The 24,945-nt window shown below is 35.7% G+C and overlaps 1 protein-coding gene across 19 annotated transcripts in view; it reads right to left on the bottom strand.

The window, feature by feature from the left end:
- The window catches only part of ERC2 (ELKS/RAB6-interacting/CAST family member 2), a 488,016-nt gene that overhangs the window by 244,868 nt on the left and 218,203 nt on the right, over positions 1–24,945 (bottom strand). For all 19 annotated transcript variants that reach the window (XR_003993765.1, XR_003993764.1, XR_003993761.1 and 16 more), the window contains one exon: positions 22,706–22,841. Coding sequence is in view for 2 of the 19 variants with exons in the window: in XM_030501570.1 (XP_030357430.1) it covers positions 22,706–22,841 (136 nt within the window). In the remaining 17 variants the exon portion in view is untranslated. The remainder of the gene's footprint in view (positions 1–22,705; positions 22,842–24,945) is intronic.

Genomic DNA, 24,945 nt, shown 5'->3' on the forward strand with positions numbered 1-24,945 from the left:
GATCCCTAAAGCAACCAACCGGTAGAATCTGAGACAGTGCACTGAGGAAAAATCACTCTGCTCCTTCTTACTTTTTCCCTAATTCTTGTATTATTCTACTTCAAGTCTTTTTCTGCTGACCAGGACATAAAAATTAATTAATATATCTCTTATCTGATCCAGTGTGTCAGTTCTTACGTTGCAAAGATTAAGGAGTTCCAGTTGCATGAAAGAGGGACAGGAATGATGTCAAGGTTGGTGATTTCTTCTTTGAAAACACCGCTGCCACTAACTCAGTCTCAATTCATCAGGAAGGCATAATTACTATATCAATATCCACAGAGGGTAGCTGTGATGAAGAACTACAGAACTAGTTCCCAAGCTGCAGGGACTAATCACAAAAACTGCAGACATGTTAATTATAGCTACTGCTGTGCATGGCTCGCACTCTAATATTCATTCTGGTAAAATATCCAAAACCCACTCAGGTATGTCACACAGGTTACACTAATTCAGCCTCAGAGCATTATTAATGTAATGTATAACCTTACATGGAACAAGATTTTACAATAAATAAATAAATAAATGTCAGAGTGAAAAGTGCTCACAGAAATGCAGAAAGATTCATATCTGCAAGAAAATTCTCAGTCATTCTTTTGCATAGAGTGAAGAGGCTGAAGATTCAAAAATATTAAAAAAAAAAAAAAATTGTAAGTCAGATTGCTCTATGTTCTACCAAAGAGTTTGTACTATCAAAGAGTTAATGATAGTAACTAGAATAAAAGTACTAAAAGCACTTCTCTGTTTCATGAAAATAAAATAAATATTTGGGAAAAGACAAAATATATTACAAATTGAAAAGGTCTCGCAAGTATTATGGAGAGTAAAATGTTTAGCACTGAACACCAAAAGGCACCACAGGAGCCGGAAGTTTGTGATCTCCCCGCTAAACCAAAGAAGAACTACAAACCTCCTTACCCTTCAGAAAAACTTTACTTCTCATTGGCCAACATTGTCTATAAATCAAATTATTTATATAAACGTGTATTAGTTGCTTAAATACAGCTGTGAGTAGATAGATAAGAACTGACGGATACTCTTGGTCCTCTGGTATACAGTAATGTGGATAGAAGTGCCCTACTGTAAATCACAATATGTTAAACTAATGCATGCACATTTTTCTTTGACAACACTGGAATTTAAAATGTATATATAGCATATCATTATACTCATAATTACTGACTGAAGTTTAATGATTATATGAAAATCTCAGGAAACCATTTGTCTCCAAAGACACTATCCCACAGTTCAGATGGCTCATGAAACAAAGTCAACTCATCTGCCATTTTGGATTCTTTCCTCAGAAAGTATGACACCAGCTGGATGGATTATGGGCCCTGATGTCTAGAGTTTATTCTCAGCCTTTACAAGCAAACAGTGATTTACATCATGGAGTTGTTTTCACCACCCTCACAGTAAAGAACTTCTTCCTTATACCTAACCTGAACTTCTCCCGTCTTGGGGTCATTCTGGGAAACACTGTTTCCCTAAATTTCATTAAAACATTAATTCTACCTTTTACAAAGACTATGAAAAAATTCTTAACAATTCCACTAGTGCAGGTTCCACCCAAATGCTGTATTAAGCCTATCATTCCTTCTAGATCTGTCAGTTAACTGCTGTTTGGTTTGTCACCAGATAATTTTTCCTGTAAAGATGTTTTCTAGATATTAAAAAATGTTATCATTTCTGCTCTGCGTAATTGAAGAGCCAATTATATCAGTGAGATTTCCTTTCATTTTAATGGGAAAATTTTAATGAGATCAGACTTAGCTCAGGTAAACTTCAAGTCCAAATTAATGCTTGCTAAGAGCAGGAGATGCTTAGTTCTATGGGTTTCTTTCTTTGAGTTGGGGTTTTTTACTGTCCTTAAAAAAGACTTACACCTTTTTATCTTAAGCCACATTTTGGCTGCATGTGAAATGGGTTTCCAGATTGTGACTCTTGAGCCACATGTCTAGTGGATAGGTCAAATAAAATTCCCAGGATAGGGTTTCATTACAAAACTGATAACAGGGCTTTGGAGTAGGGCTACAGCTGGGTAATCTGAACCCCTGATTGGAAAAGAGGAAAAAAATTAAACACAAAACAGCTAAAATTATGAGATTGCCTTATATGTCAGCTCCATGGCTAAAGCAGATTCCCCCACAGAATCCCTGAGATAGAGTCACTTCCTATTTGATAAGCAATCCCAAAAGCCCATCTTTTACATACCTACTTTCGATTTCCCAAGGCATCAAATCTTGTGGCTCCCATCCATAAAAGTTCTGGTCGACAGGTTGCAAGATTAAGGAATCCAGTCAACTCTGGAATACGGTCTCACCCACCTTAGAGACAAATGTGTATCTTTATCTCCTTTCTAACATAAGATTGTACCTTTAACTAATAAGTACAATGAGAAAAAGGACAGCTTACATCCAGCGTGCTACATTCCCATCTCAACTGATGAGATTAGTTCATGATGTGTGAGATAGAAATCTTGATTCTTGATGTCATTCCTGATTCTTCTATTCAGCTGCTAACTTTCTCAGCAAAGTACACTGCACAGAATTAACCCCACTACCAAAAGCAGATTTGTATTGGTGCCCTAACTAGTGCTTTCACAGGTAAATAGACATTTACATTGTTTACAGTAGGTATTTCTGTAAGTTAAAAAATTCTTTTTAAAAGCCTGTATATTGGCAGCCTGGGATTTCATATAAACCCCATGTATCTTTAGTATTCCATATCTCTTCAGAAACTTTTATCACCCTTCAACCAAGACTACAGTATTAATGTCTAACTCTTCTTTCCTATACAGTTTTCAGAGAGTCCTCTCTCTGATGAAGTGTCTTTTTACTGGGCTAAAGTGCCAGAACTGCTATTAGAAGGGTGCAGAAGCCTTCCACATGTTTACGAATCTATATCCCTACTGCTTACAAGTTTCGTGCAGATCTTTTGCTGAAAAACTAATCTTCATTTAGAAAATCTAAGAGAGAGACATCAAAGAAAATGTACTTCCAGCTTTTTTATTGTCAGTTACAGCAGAAACCTACTTGGACACACACACATGCAAGAAAAAGAAAAAAAAATGAAGAAAGGAGGGGGTGGGGAGTCTATGCTAACCTACAGAGAGAGTTCAATCACAGAGATGCACGTAGCATGAAAAAGTCCCCCTCTCTAATCTGTTTCAGCTAGTGACTTACCATGGGAAGGGGACAAAATAATAGAGCTGCATTCCAATGCACTCAGGATGTACAGTCCTCGCTTTCAAAACAAGTAGCAAAAGAGAAATTAGGTTGGTTATGCAGCATTCAGAGTAACAAAATCTTTCTTCTCCCTCCCCTCAATTCCTGTTCAAGGAGCTTTGTTTTCCAGTTCCTCCCTAACACTCATGGTTCCTATTGCCATAGTTTACTGTGGTCACTGCTTTTCCACTTTCTTTGTGACAAACTGAAGGTAAATGTTTGCTCAATACTAGAGTTCAAAGATGAATTATGAACCTAATGCAAATTCATATTTCTTCAGTAGTATAACTAATTCCAATTTCGGGGTAAGATTGAAAGAATTTTGTCATGTGAAAGTAACTGAAGAACAACATACTAAATTTATAATTTTTAGATAACACTTGACAGTTCAGCTGAGGATACTAAGTTATTCCAGTCCACAAAGGTAACATAAAAAGTAAAACTATCATGAAACTGAGTATTAGTCACAAGACTGTCAGAACTGCAACTATTCTTCCCAAATAACATCTTCACGATACATACAATAAAATTCTGGAAAACCAAGTTTTCAAAATGAACCTTAAACTCAGCTGGTTTGAGCTGTACTATTTGGCTACGGTTACATGTGAAGTTTTCAGAACTCTATAATTCAAAAATTGGACGAACTTCTGCAAACTTCACGCACACCGTTTTTATTTTTTTTTTTTTTTTTAAATGACAACCTGAGTGTAACCAGGAAAATTTTTAGGCCAAAGGAAAGCTTAAAGCGTGATCAGTTTTGTAACCTTATAAATGGGGCCACAAACATAACCCCTTAATAATGTGAAGAATAATATGGTTTTGATTTGACCATACAATGTAAGAAAAAATAATGGGAGAGGAATTTGATAGTCTTAACTTCCCAAATCCCATATGGTATGTTTATCATTTACCATATGTATAGTGTCTGATGTGCATACAAAGACTATGGATTTGAGACGCTTTCTCAGACCAGCAGCTTGAACATATCGTATCCCACAGTTTCATGAGATCCAAATGAGATGCAGAACATGCACCATTTACTGTACAGGCACGGCTGTCTTCATGAAAGTAGTATTTGCATTACCAGAATTTAAGAGATACTTGTTAATAAGTGATCAGAAGAAGCTGAACCATATCCCTTTCCTAAACTGTTCTGGATATCTTAATTATGTAATTTCATATTCTGAAGCACACAAGGAAGCCCAAGTATCTAACATTATCACTTTCAGCGAAGAGACAAAATATTTCCAAAATGGACACAAATATATCTTATAATTTCAGATGGTATCTACAATCTTTTTGTTCAAATTCTGCTGTAATACAAAAATGAGAAACAAAACCTTTGAGCTCTCATTTTTCTTTTCCTTATACACATACAGTAAAAAGACTTCAACTGGCTATAGAGATTCCTATCCATTAAGATTCAGAAATAGAAAAGCAGCTCTGGAAAAAAGGGTAAAGAAATAAAGAAAGGGGAAAACCATTATCATAATTAGAGTTGTGTGAAACTTGGCTGTTATGGCATGTACGGTTCACCCAAACCTTTTCTTTGGCTTTCATTCATATCCCAACTGTTGCTTTGACTTCTGGGCTTCAAGGCAGCCAAAACCTCCAAGTGAAACATTGCCAAATCCAACATATTTTTGCAGGTTTAGGGTCAAAACCATGCAAACCCACAGAGTTCCTCTTACCATCATAAATCAGCCTAAGTTTGCCAAAATGTTCTTTTCTGTTCTGCGTAAGCTTTCTCACTAAACTCTTGCCTGTAACATTTAAGCTTTTTGCCATCAGTACTACATTTAGTAACATGATTACATAGCTTCATATCTTAATAGTTTTCTTCTTCTATGACAGTTGATTTATTTTTTTTTTTCTTTTTTAAGCAACTCTTATGGGGTTTGTTTTTAAATACTATCCAGTTTCCTATGAGTTTACAGGCAGGCACAATCAAAAAACAATCTGGGTCTTCGAGTGGATGATGCTTAATTTCATTTAACTATTCACTCTCTTTTCCAGACCTTTTAAAAACACACCAAACAATTGCAAAACAAATTCTTATAGGACTTTTGAAAAATACTATGACTTGTGAACTCATGAGGAATGGCTTAATTTTAGGAAAAGTACCTTGCCTCTTTACTAACATACTATGTTTAGGCATGTGCCCACTAGTTCTACTTCTTTGGAAACAATTTCTCTTGATTCGTCCAATATAGATGTCATATATAGAGGTAGTTTTCCAAAACTTACCTGGAACCCTTTTTAGAAACAGATGTCACATTAGCCACCTTCCAGTCCTCTTATAAAAAGGAAATTTTGAGCAAGTTATACACCAGACTTATAAATTCACATCTTCTACCCCTAATTTCCAAGAAGTTTAAAATGAAAACTAGTTGGATCTGACAGTGACTTGGCTTGACCACAAGTTTACCCCGCTTTGAACAAGAGGTTGAATTTGATGGTCCCCCTTTGAGGTCCCTTTCAACCTGAATTATCCTCTGATCCACACTGATCCTATGATGAAGGCATTGTTAATTTTGGTAACTGTTGTCTAATCTTTAATACTGCCACCCCACTCTGAGATCTAACTTCCAGTACTTTGCCCATAAAAGGGTGTTCCAGAAGCAGAAACTTCCGAAGTTCCTCTTCTGTGAACACAGGAGAAAGACATTTCCTTCATTTTTTGACCTCATGACCTTATTTTCTGAAAGCACTCTTTATATGTCTTGATTATCTTTGGCTCTTTAGATTTTCTGGCAGGCTTCTGCCTTCTGACACATTGGAAAATTACTAGTTTGAATGCATTTCATGATTTACTCATTGTGCCTCATGCATTTCATGGTCTGCCTATTTGTGCTTTTTACATTTTACTTGCAAAGTTTTATGATTCTATTTTTCTCAACTGGAGAAATTTCATGGGTTTTGTTTTGTCTGTTTGTTTATGTGTTTTTTGCTTTTGATAGCTTCCTTTGTCCTGATGTTTAACTATGCTGGTTACTGTTTTGCCTTCCTAAAGCCGTTTTTGAGAGGTGGTATCCTTTTCCTCTGAGCCAATATAATTCACAATTTTCTTTAAATAGCCTTCATGGTGCCTGTAAAGCTTTTACTCCTTTGACGGTCCTTTTTAATTTCTTTGACTAACTTCCTTATTTTTGTACAGTTTGTCCCATTGGTTTTTTAACAGATATAGTGTATTATTTGGTTTTTGCAGTTCTGTTCTTGGTCCCCAGTTCTTTAAACCAGGTTTAAACTTAATTTTATTTAATCAGCATAGCCTAATAGTTCTTTATTTGTCTGAAAATACTATACAACAGAGATTACAGTATCAGCAGTTAATATCAGCGGTCGTCAGCACAGCTGTAACACATTTGTCAGCATAAGCTGCATTTTGCTTGCTTTCCAGCTTTACCTCATGAATTGTGAAACTTCATTTACACCAAGAAAAAAAGAGAACTTACAAAGTTCTCCAAATGGGACATCTGTCAAGAATATTTCTTTATGGCGAATGAGAATGTATTGATTGTTAATACCTAGGGATGCACCAAAACAAAATTCTGCAGGGATTCAACATGGTGAAGCAAGACAAAAATGAAGACAGGATACCACCAACATACATAAAGATATTTGGATCATTTAAAAGATATGAACAATAAAGACAAGGCTTTGTGTGAGTGTTAATGAAGTTTTTGAAAAAGCTACATGACTACAGAAGTGCAGAGGAATAAATACCACCTTTTATATAGATAAACTGCAAATCCAAAGAAAAATCAAAATTGGGTCAAATTTTAGATGTATATACTCTGAATACTGGACAACATTTTCAGATTGCAGAGGAAAAAAAAAAAAAGGAAGAATATAGCTACTGAATGTGACTGAGACTAAAAGGCCCAGAAAATTCATGTTCTCTTAAGCAGACTTCCATTTCTTTGTATTTCAAATATTAATTCTACCAAAGAGAGATTCTTTCCAGAACATACATACATACACAAAACTCCACTTTTTTTCCAGAGTTTGTAACTTCTACATGTATGGAAGTAGTCTACATAATTTCTTAAGGGCAAATAAACCTGTGGCATTCAGGATTCATACTAGTTTATATAAGCTCACACATTCATCTTATGAACCTAGTTTGGCTCAGATTTTGTTCAATTATGACATTAAGACGGTAGTGGAAAAGTTCTTTTTTCCTTTTTGAATACATATTTAGTGCTAAACATCTCAAATTTTCATGAAAATACTGACCTATTTTGCGGCATCCTAAAATTCTGAAAAAATTTAAGTCCTTTGTTACTAGCTCACTGAATTTATTATTCATTACTCTTTCCTTTAAAGCATAAATGCTATAGTTACATTCTGCCTGATTTACTGACTTTCACTCAATGTATGAAACATCTGGCCAGCTGTTTTTTAATCAAGAACTAGTCTTGGGAACAATAAATCTGAGGGGAAAAAAGAAATTTAAAAAAAAAAAAAAAGACAACAAAATAAAACACACACCCTATCAGAGACACCAGACTCTTCAGAAACTTTCTAGAAGAGGTGGTTTTATACTTTCTATATCTGTATCTGGGTTAAAGCATGGATGGTTACTGCACATGTGGTATAACCCATGAAGGAGAATTTAATACACATGCCATAAACAGTGCAATTACAGCATTAGTCATGGAACAGGAGCAAGAAAAAACACCTGTAAGATTGAATATGTAACTGTCCACCACTAAACCATGTCCCCAGTTGCCACATCTACACATCTTTTAAATACTTCCAGGGATGGCAACTCAACCTTTCCCTGAGCAGCCTGTTGCAATGCTTGACAAACCTTTCAGTGAAGAAATTGTTCCTAATCTCCAGTCTAAACCTCCCCTGGTGCAGCTTGATGCTGTTTCCTCTTGTCCTTTCACTTCCTACCTGGGAGAAGAGACCGACCCCCACCTCACCCCACGCTCCTTTCAGGTAGTTGTAGAGAGCAATAAGGTTCCCCCTGAGCCTTCTCTTCTCCAGACTGAACAACCCCAGTTCCCTCAGCCAGACCTTGTAAGACTTGTTCTCTAGACCCTCCACCAGCTTCATTGTCCTTCTTTGGACACACTCCAGCACCTCAGTGCCTTTCCTGTAGTGAGAGACCCAAAAGTGAACACAGTATTCAAGGCTCAGCCTCACAAGTGCTGAGTGTACAATCAGCATTAGTATCAAAATGTTTGTGTATGGTCCTTGCTTTCCTTATTATGGAGAGAAGAGAGCTACTGCAGGACAATTCTACACTGGGAAGTTGCAGAAATAAACATTTCTTAAATGTCTTCACATGTATTTTATGACCTGGCTTTTCAAAGTACCACGGCAAAATGAACAGGGAAATCACGATTCATGAAATCATCCAGGACAACAAGTATATAAAACTTGCCATTTTACCTTTTAAGAAACACCTTCAGGATTTGAGATCTATTATTTCACCTGACTGTCTCCTAGGCAATTTGTGTTTTAATTTAATAGGTACTTTACATGCATTTCAATTAGGTAAGGAAAAAATGTTAAGTTGCAGTTGAAAATTGGAATAGAGCACTTTAGAGAACCAACAATACACAAGTTAGCTTATGTCAGACAGCTAAGTATAGTTAAAAATTCATACCCTACCACAATGGATTTCAGATATCTTCATCGAGGTGAAGTTGAACATATTCGTAGCAAAGTTTTGTAGGTAGGAAGCTATTAGGCAATGGTTTATATGCTAACTTTCCAGTATTCTTGTGATATGCCTATTTCACATTTAGAGAAAAGATACAAAAAAGGAGGCGTTTAAGATACCAGTTATCCTGCTTAAAGCACTAATTATTTTAGTGTTTGTCAGTTTCATAAGAAAAAGGCGAACAAAGCCATCATGCATGAAGGACTGAGACCTGCTCTGAAAGCATGAGAACCAGACAGCAGCCTTCTAGCAGTCTTTTCTAATGTCTGTATTAACCGAAGTAATGGTATTTGCTAGGACTTGGCAGCCAAATGTTCTTATGAAAGAACACCCAGACAGAAAAGCCAATCTTGACAAACCTTACAGCTGACTGCGGAAGGACTTTCTCACAAATTATAACTCACATCAACAGATCAGATGTAAATGATGAATGACAATGGACTGTTTCCATTTGTACTCAAGATCTGCTTTCCAATGACCTTTTAAGTTTATTTTTTGTCTGTACAGGGTCTTCTTAATTATTTTTCTCTTTATGTGAGAAATCTTTGTCTGACAAGGCAGTGGCAAAATTCCCATTAACTACTAGAGCCAGGAATTCACCCCATATGCACAAAATTTTTCTTCAAAACGAAGGGACTATAAGCACTCATGTGACACACTGTTCACATTGTTGTAATATCCCTTTGAAGTTAAAAAAAGAGAGGAGGGGGGATCACACACACCTGGCTTTTATCTTTGCCATAGCTTCTAGATGGATAAATTATGGCAGTTCTCAATATGACAAAGGTATGTGACAGGTAAAGAGTAGGTGTAAAATGCTTCTTTCATTATGCCAATACGCAACTGTGAAAAGAAACATGACTGGCTCATGCTAAATAATATTGCTTAATAGAACTCCACCCCACTAAAGAACAAATGCACTTGTAAAAGCATTTCTGATTCATGTCACTAAAATATCCAGAGAAATACAAATAACAACTCAAGACGTACTTTTCAGAAGGCAATATGACAAAAAGCCCCTGCATTCTGTGCCTACTTTTAGTGTTTAAGATTCAAAGTTAACACTTTTATAATTCAACTACATCAAACTAATATTTTAAATTAAGTTCATTTTTTCTTATTGACAATCATAAAAGGTGTGGCAGAAAAAAACTCTGATTGTATTAATACATTTGTTTAGTGAAAACACTGGGACTTCATGAGTATCCATAACTTATCAAGTTTTATCCAAGGTACTTCTACAGAAAGAAATGCAGATTTTTTTCATGTAGAAAGCTGAAAAGACTGTTTCCCAAGGAAAAAGAGAAATGGAAAAACACGAACAGCAGTAGGGGATCTACAGTTATCTATGGCAGATAACTGCTTGTTAAGGCAGTAAGGACCCTTGCTGTAACTTGAAAAAACAGCCTTCTGTAATATTCAATGTGTTGCACTCCAGTGTTGTAAAAAACCAAAATCTGAATCCATTGTAAAAGTTATCTAAATCACAAATGGCAGTACTCTTCTTTTTCTTCATATGTAGCTATCGATCATCCACAGAGAAGCAACAGACTAGTAGAACTACTAGGTTAACAGGGTATGTAGTCTTCCTCATCTTTCACATGCTAAAGAGCAACCTTCCAACTGCTCACTGAGCCAAAAGCTGTATCAACACTGGACCAAAAGCTGTATCAAATTCACCTGCACTAAGTACGTCAAGTCAGTATCAATTCATTAGGAAACATTTTTAGTACTATGAGTAACACACCACTTCAAATTCTTACCAGTTGACAGTTCAGACCAGTAAATGGAATACAATAGGACACACAAAAACTAAGTCTATGCTCCTTAATGGTGCCATCAGCCACCTGGGACACCTTGCACATAAGCTCTATTCCTTAGTTTCTTGACACAGTTTCTTTCACTTGCATGGATTGCTGTCGTGGTTTAAGCCTAGCTGGTAACTCAGAACCACGCAGCCGCTCACTCACTCCTCCCCATCTTCCTTCCCCCCGCTCCCGGAGGGATGGGGAGGAGAATCAAAAGAATGTAACTCCCACGGGTTGAGATAAGAGCAGTCCAGTAACTACGGTATAATACAAAACCACTGCTGCTACCACTGATAATAATAATGATAAAGAAAATAACAAGGGGAGAGAATACAATTGCTCACCACCCGCCGACCTATACCCAGCCTAACCTGAGCAGTGATCTGGGCCTTCCGGGTAACTCCCCCCCAGTTTATATACTGGCCATGACGTGCTGTAGTATGGAATACCCCTTTGGCTAGTTTGGGTCAGGTGTCCTGTCTCTGCTTCCTCCCGACTTCCCCTCCTCCCTGGCAGAGCATGAGACTGGGAAAGTCCTTGGCCGGAGTAAACATTACTTAGCAACAACTAAAAATATCGGTGTTATCAGTGTTGTTCCCAGGCTGAAAGTCAAAAACACAGCACTGCACCAGCTACTAAGAAGGAGAAAAATTACTGATATAGCTGAACCCAGGACAATCGCAAAACAGATAGGAACCTGAAATATTAACAATTTACTCTCATGCTTCCATGGTTAAGAAGTCAATATCTGAATATGAATTTCTGCTAAGTGACTACAAATTTCAGTAGGTGGCCAATACTTATTTGTTTCTAGTTGATCTTTAATCTGATCACATTCTATTTGTTTAAATTGGAAGTGTATTTTCTTTAAATCCAAGATCTGATGGTTCAGCTTGAGATTTGAAAATCACCTCCTTTTTCACTGACTTATCTATTCTACTATCACTAATTTTGCTGGCTAAATTCTGCCCAACTAAACCCTAACAATTCCAAAAAAGGGATTGGCAAAGTATAAGTGAAATTTGGTCCCAAAGTCGTCTAATGGAATCTGTCTCATGAAAGCTCCTCAAAGCAAAGATGCATTTACTATAACGAATTTTAAGAAAACTTTCCAAGGTAGGAGGTAGACATAATTATGTAAAGAAGCACCTTCACACCTCCCTTCTCTTTCCAGTTTGTAGCATAAGGTAGTCTGTAAGTAAAATGTATAAGGCCATTAAAGAACACTTGTAATGAGACATAAGTGGTATAAATCTGGTTTATTAGCAATCAAGCAAAATAATTCTACTTATGCTTACCTCAAGCAGAACTTTTGTTACTGACCAGATATATTAGTAACAGACTTGCATGCTATTCAAAATGATCTACGGAGAGTGACAAACAGCAACAGCTAGCACTGGTTACAAACAGGTAAATACAACAAGAGCAAATAGTGAAACTAGCTAGAAATATGAGCTTGATGCGGACCACAAGGTGGGTTTTGAAAACCTTTTTATATTTTCATCCAGACTATGAAGCTCCAAACAAGAAGTGTTACAGCCCATGGAAAAGCTACAAATATAACAAATTATGTGGAGATATGGTTTGAATAGAATTTAGCTATTCATAGGTTGAATATGAACATAGGTTCACAGTCATATTTTTAGAACGTGATGACTTTTTTGCTAGTTTATGTATAGGAAAACAGTAAAAATTTCTGAATTTTCTTTTTGTGAAATATTTGTGAAAACTGAAAATTAAAAAAAAATAAAAAACAACCTTTTAAAGCAATGCCTAAATTGGAAAATCTACGTCAACACAAATTTCTATTATACTGCTTTTATATTACTAGGTTAAGCCTCCTATATTCATCTTACATTGAAGACAGCTACACAAATAGGGTCAGACATTTTATTGCAATTTCGCTTTGCAGAATTTCAATCTAAATCATTGGTTTTGTCATTGATTATAATTTATGTAATATAGAGTGTTTAAATACGTAAGTTAGTAAAATATTAGACGAGCTATAAGTCAATGCAAAAGTTAAAAATGAACTATATGTGCAATGCTATATTGGACAGTCATGTGCTGAAATACTAACATCTATTATAATGAGGTTATTGATGTAGAGTTGACATATGACTTGATTTGCAGATGCCCTACTGCCTAACCTTTTGCAACTATATCTCAGTGTAAACCTGTGGTAATTATTGCTGGGTAGGGAGAGTTTGTTTAACTGAACTACTTCTTTTGATGCATGTTGAATGTGATTGCCCCCTGGAGACTACAGGAGTCCCACATGTGTGAGTTATTACATAAATATTGAGAGGGAGAAAAAAAAAAAAAAAAAAAAGGCGTATCACATTAAATTTTTCCTGTTTCCTATTGTTGCAATTTTGTTTTTTCCAACAGGATCTTTTTCTTCCTTCCAGTGCCTTGACATATATGCCCTTTTTGACTAACAAAGGCATTTAATAGAAATAACTGATTTAACCTAAACATAAAATACTTGTCAATAAGGCAGTTCATTAATCTCTAAATAATTATATTAGAACATTCAAATTTAACTTTGTTTGCAAAACAAGAAGTCCAGGTTTTACTCTTGTGTAACTGAAGTTAGTGAATTAACATTACTTAGCATGGAAAAGCATTACGTATTTGGCTTAACTGTAGAAAATGAGAAAGATGAGAAACTCAGTATTCAGATTTTCTGATATGCGATACTCTAGAAGTACTTATAATAGTACAAAGGTTGTATTATTAATCATATATAATGTTCTATAATACTGTGTACTTGGTTAAAAATCCAAAAGTAATAAATTTGGATAGTTCTAAGAATAAAATTCATGTTATGTTATACATACTCATGTAGCATAATTCTCTAGACAAAAGAAATTACATGACAACTACATACAACAGTTGTACTGATAATGTTCTACTGGCTAACCTTATTTTTTTATACAATAGGTGGTTAGATGTTCATGGCACAGAACACTCAGTCACTTCTTGTCAACCTATTAATTATGACAAAGAAAAAAAGATTTCAGAGACTGAGTCTAGTAGAAACTGATCCCCAAGTGAGATTTTCACAGATTGTCTATAGGGACATTTTATAACAAAAGTAGTTTTGGCTTCTGGGGATTACACTGCACAATGAAAACAAATGTCAAATGAATCCCCAAATAAAAAACCCACTTCTCGTATTGATCCTCAGACCTACCAATCAATCTTCCTGCCCTCTGTAGACTCTCAAATACTTTTCTTCATCTGAAACCTTTTGGAAATATTTTCTTCAACATAATCTTAAACTACTGGCTGAAGTTCAACACACATTTCAGCAACACATATGGAATTTATCCACAACTTATGGAACTTCCACAGGCCAAGGAAGGAAAATTCCTAAATGTCCATCCATGTTTACAATCTGAATTTATATTTATATTATGTGAGAAATCTGAAGATACATACACTAGCTGTGTCTTCAATAGTCTTACATGTGTTTTAATTGATTACTCTGATTTTTGTGTGCACTTTTAATCTGGTAATCATTTATTAATATATTGCATGACATTGTCACCACTTATTTTTTTCCATTACCCACTGTCTGAGCCTCCACCCAAAGATTATTTTGTTTTATTGGTTATCAATGAATCTTAGAAAAGACAGTTTTGTTAAGTCCTACTTTTTAAAAATGTCTACTAAATATTTACGTTCTGCCACATGAAAATGACAGCTTTAAGAAAATGCTGTTCCTGCCTTTTTTTTAAAGAATCACAAGAGAAAAAATGTTCCCTGAACTGTGGGAAATTTATAATAAGCTATACATTTTGCTGAAGGCTGGCCATTTTTGAGGTTGGAGTTATTAGCTACATTCTACCTTGGCAAAATCCAGCTATAATTACAGAAGCAGAGAAACACCAAAGGAAGTACCCATGAACATATCACTAATGAACACACAATTGTGTAATCTACTGTGCTAGGTTCTCTCCATTTGCTGGTACATAACTGCTTTATACGGGTAAACCTATTTGATATGCACATGAATACTATTTATCTTAAAAATTGACCAAACTTCCGCTTCACCACTCAAAGACAAAACTTTACAGTCCCCAAGGAACCTATAGTTTGAAAACAGAAGCATAGAAAAACATGTATTTGAACAAGAACAAATTGAAGAGCATTCTGTAGATGTGTTACAGAAAACTAGCATAAAATATTGACTTTTCCATTTCTTCATATGTTGGTTCATTAATGTATTAGACTATAAATGGAGAACTTTGTCAAAAAAATGTAAAAAATTGCTCACTTGCACTTGGAATCAACTCACTTATTAAAAAGTATTTGCAACAGCTTGAACAAATTTATCTAGTCATAAAAATTACCATTTAGTGTGAAACACTGGAAAGAAGGTTGTTGAAAATATTTCTGCATGGGCAACAATTATAAATAGGGTATCTACAACATGAGACAATTACACTCTTCAATCTTAAATGTCAGGTGCATCATTAAGCTTCTGCTTTAACTGTAGAAAAATTCTGATAAAATAAGTTTACATTAAAACCACAATAAAAGTAAGTTTCTATTCTGTATTTTCCACAAACACGTCCATGAGAGCCTTAAAAGGAGAACTTCATTCTAGGTGTAGCTTATCCCATCTTCTGAATTTGTCACTAAGCTTTATTCTTTATTAACTTACATAAATACTGAAAGATTTCTTGCAGATGACTCTTACACAGACTTGCAAAAATCTCAACTTTTGTTTCAAAATATTTGTACCCAATAGCAAAAATCTTAACAAGAGGTTAAGATGCAGTGCAGGCCATATCTTATCCTTTCTCTTGCCTCTTTACATATTTCCAAAATCTATCTCCATGATGCTGCATCTGTGTGTTCTGATTGCTCATAATATTAAGAAAGGAAAATCAAGAGCAGTCACCTACTTCCCCTTATCCTCTGCCCACAACTGAATGAGAAGGGAGCAGTTCTCCTTATCAGAGCTAGACCACAATGTGCATTTCACTGCACATTATAGAAATCAGAGGGAATGGTGTAAAAGTCAAAGCCCAATCTTATCTCCATCTTCCCCTGCAAAATGACCAGCCTTCTGAAGAAAGAAACATACAAAATCTCTTAAACACTCAGAATTATTAAAGCCTTCCAGAGAGGTATAGGTTCATCTTCGGATGCATGCTTAAAATAGAATTCACTTTTAATACAATAACTCATGACTTTAACCTCTTAAAAGGCTGCATTTTCTCACTGCATATGCATTTCAGCACTAATAAATACAAAGCTGTGTGTTTATGCAATGAATTCTCTCCTGCCTTATGTCAGCTACATACACTAATGCCTGTCTGCGTAAGTCACCACTGTTTCCTCTGTCTCTGAACTGACTACACTGTTCTGTTCAGTTTTATTTGCAAGACTTCACCTCATTCCCCAGCTTCCTCTTTTTATTAATATTATAGTTTCAAAGTTTTTGAGACAATGCAGTAGGAACTACACTGCATTAATAGAAAAATCATAATAAATTAGTTTCAGGTATACCTCTTGTTTAGGCAATGCTTCTATTTTATTTTAAGAGACACAGAAATACCATATGGCAATGTGCAATGTCTTCAGTGTATTTTGTATTTCTGGAACTATTATGGAGATGAAAATTATATGCTGAAGCACAGAGTGAAAAATAAAGAAACAAATCCAACTTTCAGGATTCATGATGGCTAGCTGTGAAATCTCTTAGGAGCTATTTTTAGGGAGTAAGACATCACAGATATTCACATAGCAAGAATAAGACAGCAGTAATATTAACTACTCAGTTTTTCTATCTCCTTTGATAGGACTTTCTCCTGATCATGTTTTATTCATCACCTAAGAGGAAATTTCCAGCCAGTACGAAACTACTGAAAAGCTAGAATTCTTGCCTTGCCTCAGTATGTCCAGTGACAAGCCAAGGCTGACATGTTTGACTCTGTTTAAAAAGAGACATACTTACACCTGGAAAACGTATGTGTGTACGCAATTTGTTTCACAGGCTTAGAGCATTGATCAAGCTGCCTATATACAATATTTGAAAATCAATGAGAACTACACATTGTCTCACTCAAAAACTGTTTTAGTGAAATATCTCTTTTCAGCATGTGGATTTCTGCCCAAAGAAAATCCAAGCCACCTAGAAGAGAATTGTGACAAACAACCCAAGCACTTAAAACATGAGAGTCAAAAACTTTTCCAGCAGATAAAACAGAGGAAAAGGTGAAAACACCCAAAAGCTGTGTAGGTTAGAGCAGAATAGGGTACGAAACTTTTTAACTTTGTTCTTAGGCTCATCCCTGCATGTGTCTTGTGACATGTATGCATCGGTCAGTTTGTATAAACTACAGAGTTGTTTTTCTGGACTTAGTACAGATGTGCTTCCATACAGTTTGATTCACTTATTAAATCTATAATTTACATTTATGAAAGCTATAATCAGATGAAAGTGCACATTTTATTTTCTTTGAAGCTACGTGATGAGACATATGAGAATATTATCACATGCACATTCTGGTTTATTTTTACTCTAGAGAAAAGAAAGGACTTTGTTGTTATTACAGCAGGTTTGAAAATCAGGATCAAAACCAAAGCCACTCAAGTTTTCAATGTTATGCAAATGTTTTCATTCCCAGTTCTGTTGAGGTAACAGTGTTACTGGAACAAATATGTTCCATACAAGAATCAAGAAAAATGCATCTCAGGACATAAACATCTCATATCATTTCAAGATCCTGCAAAGCAATTTGAGGAATTATGTACAACTTTATAACCTGTCTAATTCTTAGCTCAGCATTTCTCAAAAAGGCTTATCTTTTTGAGACAGATGAAAAAAAGAGAAAAAAAATGAAGGCATGTTAGATACACCATTCTCAAAAAGTTTCATGATAAAGTGTTCAAGGGCCAGCTCTCCTGCTGTGATGCTTTATGTAATATATGGCCATCACGTCTGGCAAGATTTGCACAGGTCTGCCCTTGATTTGTGGAAGGAAAAAGCAGAAAACCTCACAACTATTCTTCATTCCCAAGAATTAATCTGAAGTCTGGCTCCCTGATGTTTCCAATTTTACAGTGATCCAAATAACCCCCCAAAACCACACCTGAAGCATCACTCACAATTATAGCTGATAGCTCAGGGAGACCAAAGTGAATTCCCTCCCCAGGCATCCCAGGGCACTCTCCATCACAGCAGCAGCCCTCGAGTGCTGTGAGATGGGGCCATCAGAGACTCAAACTTGACCTGCAAGCACTGATGGTAGGATGTGAGCCAGTTTTGAGAGGCTTTTATCTGAAAAGATAGTGAAAAGTGTCACAAATACACACAACGCTACAAGCCCCAGGACCTATTTCATACTATTGAAGCTTCAAAGAATCTACAGACTTCTGAACTTCTTCAAACCTAACAGAAAGCAAACGGACAGCTCAATGGGTAGAGCTTCAGTCCCTACTTGAGCTGCACAAAATGGATGGCACTTCAACTGATTGCTTTAGTTTGCCCTGGATGGCCCATGGACAGTTATACTAGTTTTCTTACTACATCTTTTCCAGCACTTGAGACTTGGCCAGAGTGAATGTAATTTGACTAGTATAATTGCTCTTGAATTCTCAGCTGAGCTTATCACAGCTAGCCAACAAATATAATCGTTACATCAGGCCAGAGAATTTTAGGATATACTTTACCCTAACAGCTCAATACATCATTCACAAATGTAACAAGTACCCTATAGACACAAGCATTATGTGTTACAGAAGCCTATAAATATCAGGTGTTTCTACTAAACATAGTAGAAGGCATTATAAACAGTAACAAGCTAGTCAGATCTCTATGGTTTACTAAAATGTGAATTCAATATTTATTGAAATACTAATTAATTTTCTTTTTAATTAGCAAATGTATACGTACTCCCAGAAACTTGTTTTCAAAGTACATGTCTCTCATAGCATGTCTCCCCACAAATCCTGCCTTACTTAAACCCTTAGATCACTACAGTTACAGCATTTTAGTAACTCTGTACGTTATTTATAAACAGAAATTTAGTATCAAGACTGAACAAATATTCTACTCTGTTGGATGATTCATCTAGTCAACTCTTACATTCCAATTTGAATTCTGTATATGCTCACATCATAAGAAGAACTTCAGTTTCTGGTTTGCTTCTTGAGGAAAGTGTTGTATCCTTGGGTTGGTTGGAAAGAAAATAAATTTACCTGTTACATACTGCATTATATGTATCCTTTTGAACACATGCTTAAATAAGTTCAAATCTAGAACACTCACAAATGTAGCTGCATACTCAGACCTGCGTACTCACACCTGCAGGTATGTTCCATTCCTGCACCCAGGCATTTGTGGCTAAATATTACAGCAGTAAACATTTATCTTATGCCAAATACATGAAATAGTTTTATGTGACCATGTACAAAAGCCTCAAATCAAAATCACCCTGAAATAACAAGCCATACAAACCAATCAAAATCATGACTGCATCCACCAGTGTCCTTGATCAAAATTTTTAAAAGGAAAAACTTGCATTTTCTGGGAAGAAACTCCAGGGAGAATGAGGGGTATTTTAAACAACTCTCAGGAAAACTTTTCCTTTATATACCAAGGCTAATTGACTGGAGCTTTAGAGTTTGGTTGGCTTTTAACCAGTCAACCACCTACTTCTCAGATTCATATACGAACAAGACTTAATGCTCTCACATAATATTTGTAACTACATATATAAAACAAACAAAAAATACCAGTGAAAAACTTTAAATCAAAATACTCTCCTATCAACAGAATAAATGCACATCAGAGTCATGTTACCTCCACTACTAAATGTCAACCTATTTATTTGCAAGATTCACTGTGGCATTTATGGAGAACAAATAAAAGCTCCCCATATCTTGCAATGATATGGAAACCTCAAGCTCCCAACATGTGAGGCAGGAACATGTTTCCATTAGATGTAGTATCATGAGGTTTTACTGGAAGAATTAATTTTGTGATTAATTTTCAAAAGCAAACCCTAAGGAACTTCCACAGAGAATAACAATTCCTTCATAGAATAGAGTCATAGAATAGTTAGGGTTGGAAAGGACCTTAAGATCATCTAGTTCCAACCTCCAACATTCACAAGTTCAAAGTATCATAAGAACATTAAAAAAAGCCCCAGATGCTACCACCATGCCATCTTTCTTAATCTTATGAAAGAAACAACCATACAAGGACACCCACTATGAAGGCCATTTTGGAAAGGAGCCCCTGAAGCAGTGAAAATGGTATCTGTCTCCTGTACCTGCTAGACCACAGCATCTCTGTATCTTAAACTGCTGGGGAAGGAAAAAGCTGCCAGATATTTAAGTTCAGCTGCTTTTCTCCATCCCTCTCTATTCACTTTGCTTCCTTAGGGATTTACTTGAACACATCATAGTACAGTCAAACTTCTGTTTGCAACTGCATATCTCCAGGTATTATATGGCTCAATCTGTAAACACAAATAAGCCATTTTCATTCAGGTGGATTTGCCTCATCCATGATCCATGCAGCAACAGCCAGTCTAATTCACTAAAGAAGCAAACCGCAATGAGAGAACACATCCGGCCCTGCATGAACACAATGGTCAACTTTAAGAAATGTTCCTAATGGCATGGGAAGAAATAAGCCAAAGAAATGAGGAAGCATTTCAGACACAGGAAATATAACAACTAGTTGTAGCAGCAAACTGAAGAGAGCAGATTACTTATTTTGTTTATGCCAGAGACAGCAGGATTAGCTGTACCAGCATGCCAGCCACACAGACAACTGGTACTCATTTCCTTCTCTTGTTCTTGCAGCTACTGAAGAAGAATTAGGGAATGCAACACACCTAACTAGGCAGAAACAGCTGGGATCCTCTCTTTTCCACTTTCCCAGCAGCTCAACAAGCATAGGATGGGCCACAATACATAGATACATACATATATTACTGAAAGTAGTGTGTTGAAGTGCACAATATTCAAATATTAATATTTTCAGGAATAGTAACAGAGAAGTTACAGTTCTTAGTTAACTGGTTTTCATAAACTGTTCTTAGTATGTAAATGCTTTATAACAAGTGAAAGGCACAGAAGATCTGTGCACCAGACAAGGTTTTCTCTTTCTAAATCCAGCAGTTCAGACATGCTGCTTCCATTTGGTAGACCCGTTCTCATCACATGACTTGAAAGCTTCTAGTATAGCAGTTACATCAAAGACCCTAGGAATGACTATTCTCTAGTGATCATACCACTCTGGTAGAGCTTTATCTTTTCAGTATTATTTTGGAAATCGAAATCATTTACTTTACTCAGCCACATTAATTAGAAGTAGCTGCTCGACACTGAATTTAATTTTGATATGTCATATTGTCAGACCAAATACTTCACAAGGTTTCATTACTATATCTAGTGCAGTGGAATGCATGGTGATGCAATCAGTATGTAAAGACCAAAGCGATAAAGTATACATAACACTAAACAGATGCATAAATAATGTATCATTTCCTGAACTTGATTCTGACATACAGTTTCACCACCAAAGGCCTGAAGACAGGTGTTGGGTTAATCTCTCCATTTTGCATATAGGAACACATGACAAATATAGTACCATATGAAGCATGTGAGGGTCAAATTTCATCTACTGGAAATTTTCCAGAAACCCATTAGATTAACCAGATCAAAGCCAATTTGCACTGTAAATTAGACTTGTCTATGAACACTGGGTATGGAGACATTGATGATGCTGACAGAAATCAGTACTTCATAGTTTTTCATGGTCAGATGTCGGAGAATAATTTTGAAGTCAAGCATCAAACTTGGTTTGTGGCCTTTAATACCAATTCCCTAGATGATAATGTATCATTTAACCAAATCATCTAATTATCTTTCAACTCTCAATGCCTGAACTTAAAAACTTGCAAACTGTAAAAATTCTCCTGGAATAAGTTTCAAAGTCTATCTTAAATAAAAAAGAGATATAGGGGAACCTTTTTTTTTTCCGACTGTAAAAAAGTGCTGATGTAGGAGCTGTGCAGTAATGATTATAAGAGATCTGTCAAATGAGACAGCTATAGCTGTCCCGAATACTCCTCTATGCTACATCTAAGTACATAAGATAAAAGTGATCTTTGGTGAGGATTCTAAATTTACCATTAATTACCCTGTTAGGCAATCTATGCTCACCCTTTTAACCCACTAAATATGCACACAGAGAGACTTAAGATCAAATCACACTCCTTAAATGATCTGACTATGCAACCAGATGATGGTATCCCTGCTGATATAGAATTTCACTCCCAGACAGTGGAATTTAAATTTGAGAGCTACATCTAGAAGAAACACAGAATAGGAAGGGGCTTATGGTTCTCAAATGTTGTTGCATTCAATCTCCGCACTGGAAAATATGGTGGAATTTGCTATACAATTGAATGTGTTTGAAAAACTGGTTTGTATTTTACAGAGATAATCACCTAGATGTCAGTGTCTGACCAATAAGAAATAAATACATAAAACAAAATCGCAGCACACAATTATTTGATACTCAGATATGCTGAAATTCATAACCAGATTATATTACCTCACTATGGCTTGTGAATATAATGCTGTGAAAAGCATAGAAATAGAATCCAGAAAGGATAGTTATCCTTCTGTTTTCTGACTCTTCTCAAAAGAAGCCATGATGACTTACTTGCTTCTAAATAAGCAAAATACAGTCCTTATGAGGAGAAGGCTTCAAATCCTATTGTTTTTTCTCCTCACCATTAAGTCGTAAAAATTTAATGGATGCAACTGAAGTCAGTAGAGCATCCCCTGGTAAGAAAGGAGAGAGCCATCAGCTCTTTGTGGGAAGAGATTCATTACACATCCTGGAAGACACACAGTGAAACAGAAGTGTACTCTGATGGTTTTAAAACCCAGTCGAAAAATAAACTCACTTGTAAATGTTGAGCATTGTCAGTCATATTGTCCTCCCGCCTACGAACTTCTTCCAACAACTGTGCATTCTTCTTTTTCTCCATTTGCTGATTGTGCTTCAGATTGGCAACTTTCTTGTTCTGGTCCTTCATATGTCTAAGAATTGCATACACATATGCATTACTGTTAATGACCGTAATCACTTCTTTCTCTCTACAAATTAACTTGTGACTGTAACCCGACACGTTGATTCTTCAACAGATACAAGTATTCCTAGTACCAGATGTAAACAATAGAACTTCATCTTGTTTTCAAGACAGCATATCAACAGCTTTAATACCAGCAGATTATACAATAATAAAGCAGTTATTCAGGCCTTCAGGATTTTTTCTTTTTCACCATTTGTTCACAAATACTCATACATGTTGTAAGCACTATGCAGAAAATTTTTTGTTGTAACAGAGATTATCTAACAATCCTTACACACTCAGCGAGTTCAGGACAATTTTAAAGGGTGCTCTAATTGGCACTAATTTCAAAGGAAGCAGAAGGTGAAGGTGATGACTAATGTATGTTGTGAAATTCTGGTTTTGGAAACCTGGACTATAAATACATCTTTTCTGAGGAATAAAGTGAGATGGAGTAGAAGGTCAGGTCATAAATATGCCATGAAGAATAAAGGATGCCTTTACAGATAGCTTTGTACATAACAAAAACATTACACTTCTATCTTTTTCAATAACGAGACTTCTTTCTTTCTAAAAAAATATTATCAACCAATAGATTTACGAGCAACTTTCAGATTTTCTTCTGTTAAGGCTGTACTCCAGTTAAAAAAAAAAAATAAAATATTTAATTGTTTCAATGCTTAATTATCTTCTACTGTGGATGTTATTCATTAAGTTACCAGCAGCTTTCCTCGTTCTGATACTTACCATACATCTTTTTAGAAAGAAGGCAAGATAATTTTGCCTGGCAGGCACTGAAAAACTATCCTTGCTTTCTACCTGCTTGGATTCTTAAATATCATTTTCCTGACTTTCTCTGACTTTGAGGAATTTGCTGCCTTTTATCTACATAAAAATAAAGTCACGTGCAAATTCCTCATGAGCTTTACCCACTAATCCTATTCTGGCAAATGAAGAGAATATTATTTAATGCCCAAAAGGATCACTGAAAATGTCTCTGTTGCTTCCACATCAGAACTTTCAGTGGAAAAAAACCCAAAAATTATAGAGTATGTTTGTTGCACCAATTTTATTATGTTAAAGAAACTAAGTCATTTTATATTTACTTCCATGGCTGGTTTCTTTGTCCTACCACTGTTTTTTTTCACTACTTATTTATACTGAAAAATAACAATGAATCTCTAATGAATAATTGTTGCCATGTAATTAAAAATTCTTAGACGACACTTCATTACAAATTTATAGGTACAGTTCATAACAGAAAAGCTAATCTATTATCAGTAAAAAAGTAACCACAACTTGCCTGTGAAAAATAAAAGTGGGTATAACTAATTCAAATAAAAATCTCTGCTTTTAAAAGAGTCTGCATCAAGCTAATAGATAATTTTTTTCAAGACAAGTATGAACTACTTTATTTGAAGAACAGATTTGTCCTACAGTTCTGTTCAGGAGTTTGCATCAGCCCTTTAATGCACAAATAGATAGATTAGCCTAATTGATTGTCTCTCTACAGCCATTTGTCTTTTGTACCCATTTTTTAATGTTATAAATAAAATTAATGAAGACTGTACATACTGTAAAAATAAAAGAATCCCCCAAAAGACACAGTTACCAGTTTTAAAAAAATAAAAATAAAAACCCCCATCCTTTTTAATTTTTTTATTTTTAGTACAATCGTTTCTATATTACGCAAAACAGTGTCTGGAAGATGAAGAGCTGAGCTCCTCCAAGTTGAACCAGCTCTAGTCAGGAGTTAGTATTTTGTAATGCCAGAGACTTTGAGACCTTGGCCTGTATTTTCCTTAAATATTCTCAAATATTTTTTGCAGTACCCAGATATAGTTCTAATAAACTACACACCTAAGGCTCTCTCCCCTTCAGACATACATTTAACAAAATGAAAAGACTCCTAAGAAACACGCCCTCTTTGGCAGCTCAAACTGACAATCAGTAAAGCACTACAGATGTCTCTTAAATCATATTCAAATCCCCAAATTAAAGAACAAATAGTACACTACACAACGGTCAGAGGAAGCCTGCCTACATGAGACCTACCTCAATAGACCCGGGAG

The sequence above is a fragment of the Strigops habroptila genome, chromosome 11 (genome assembly GCF_004027225.2).
Source record: "Strigops habroptila isolate Jane chromosome 11, bStrHab1.2.pri, whole genome shotgun sequence".
NCBI lineage: Eukaryota > Metazoa > Chordata > Aves > Psittaciformes > Psittacidae > Strigops > Strigops habroptila.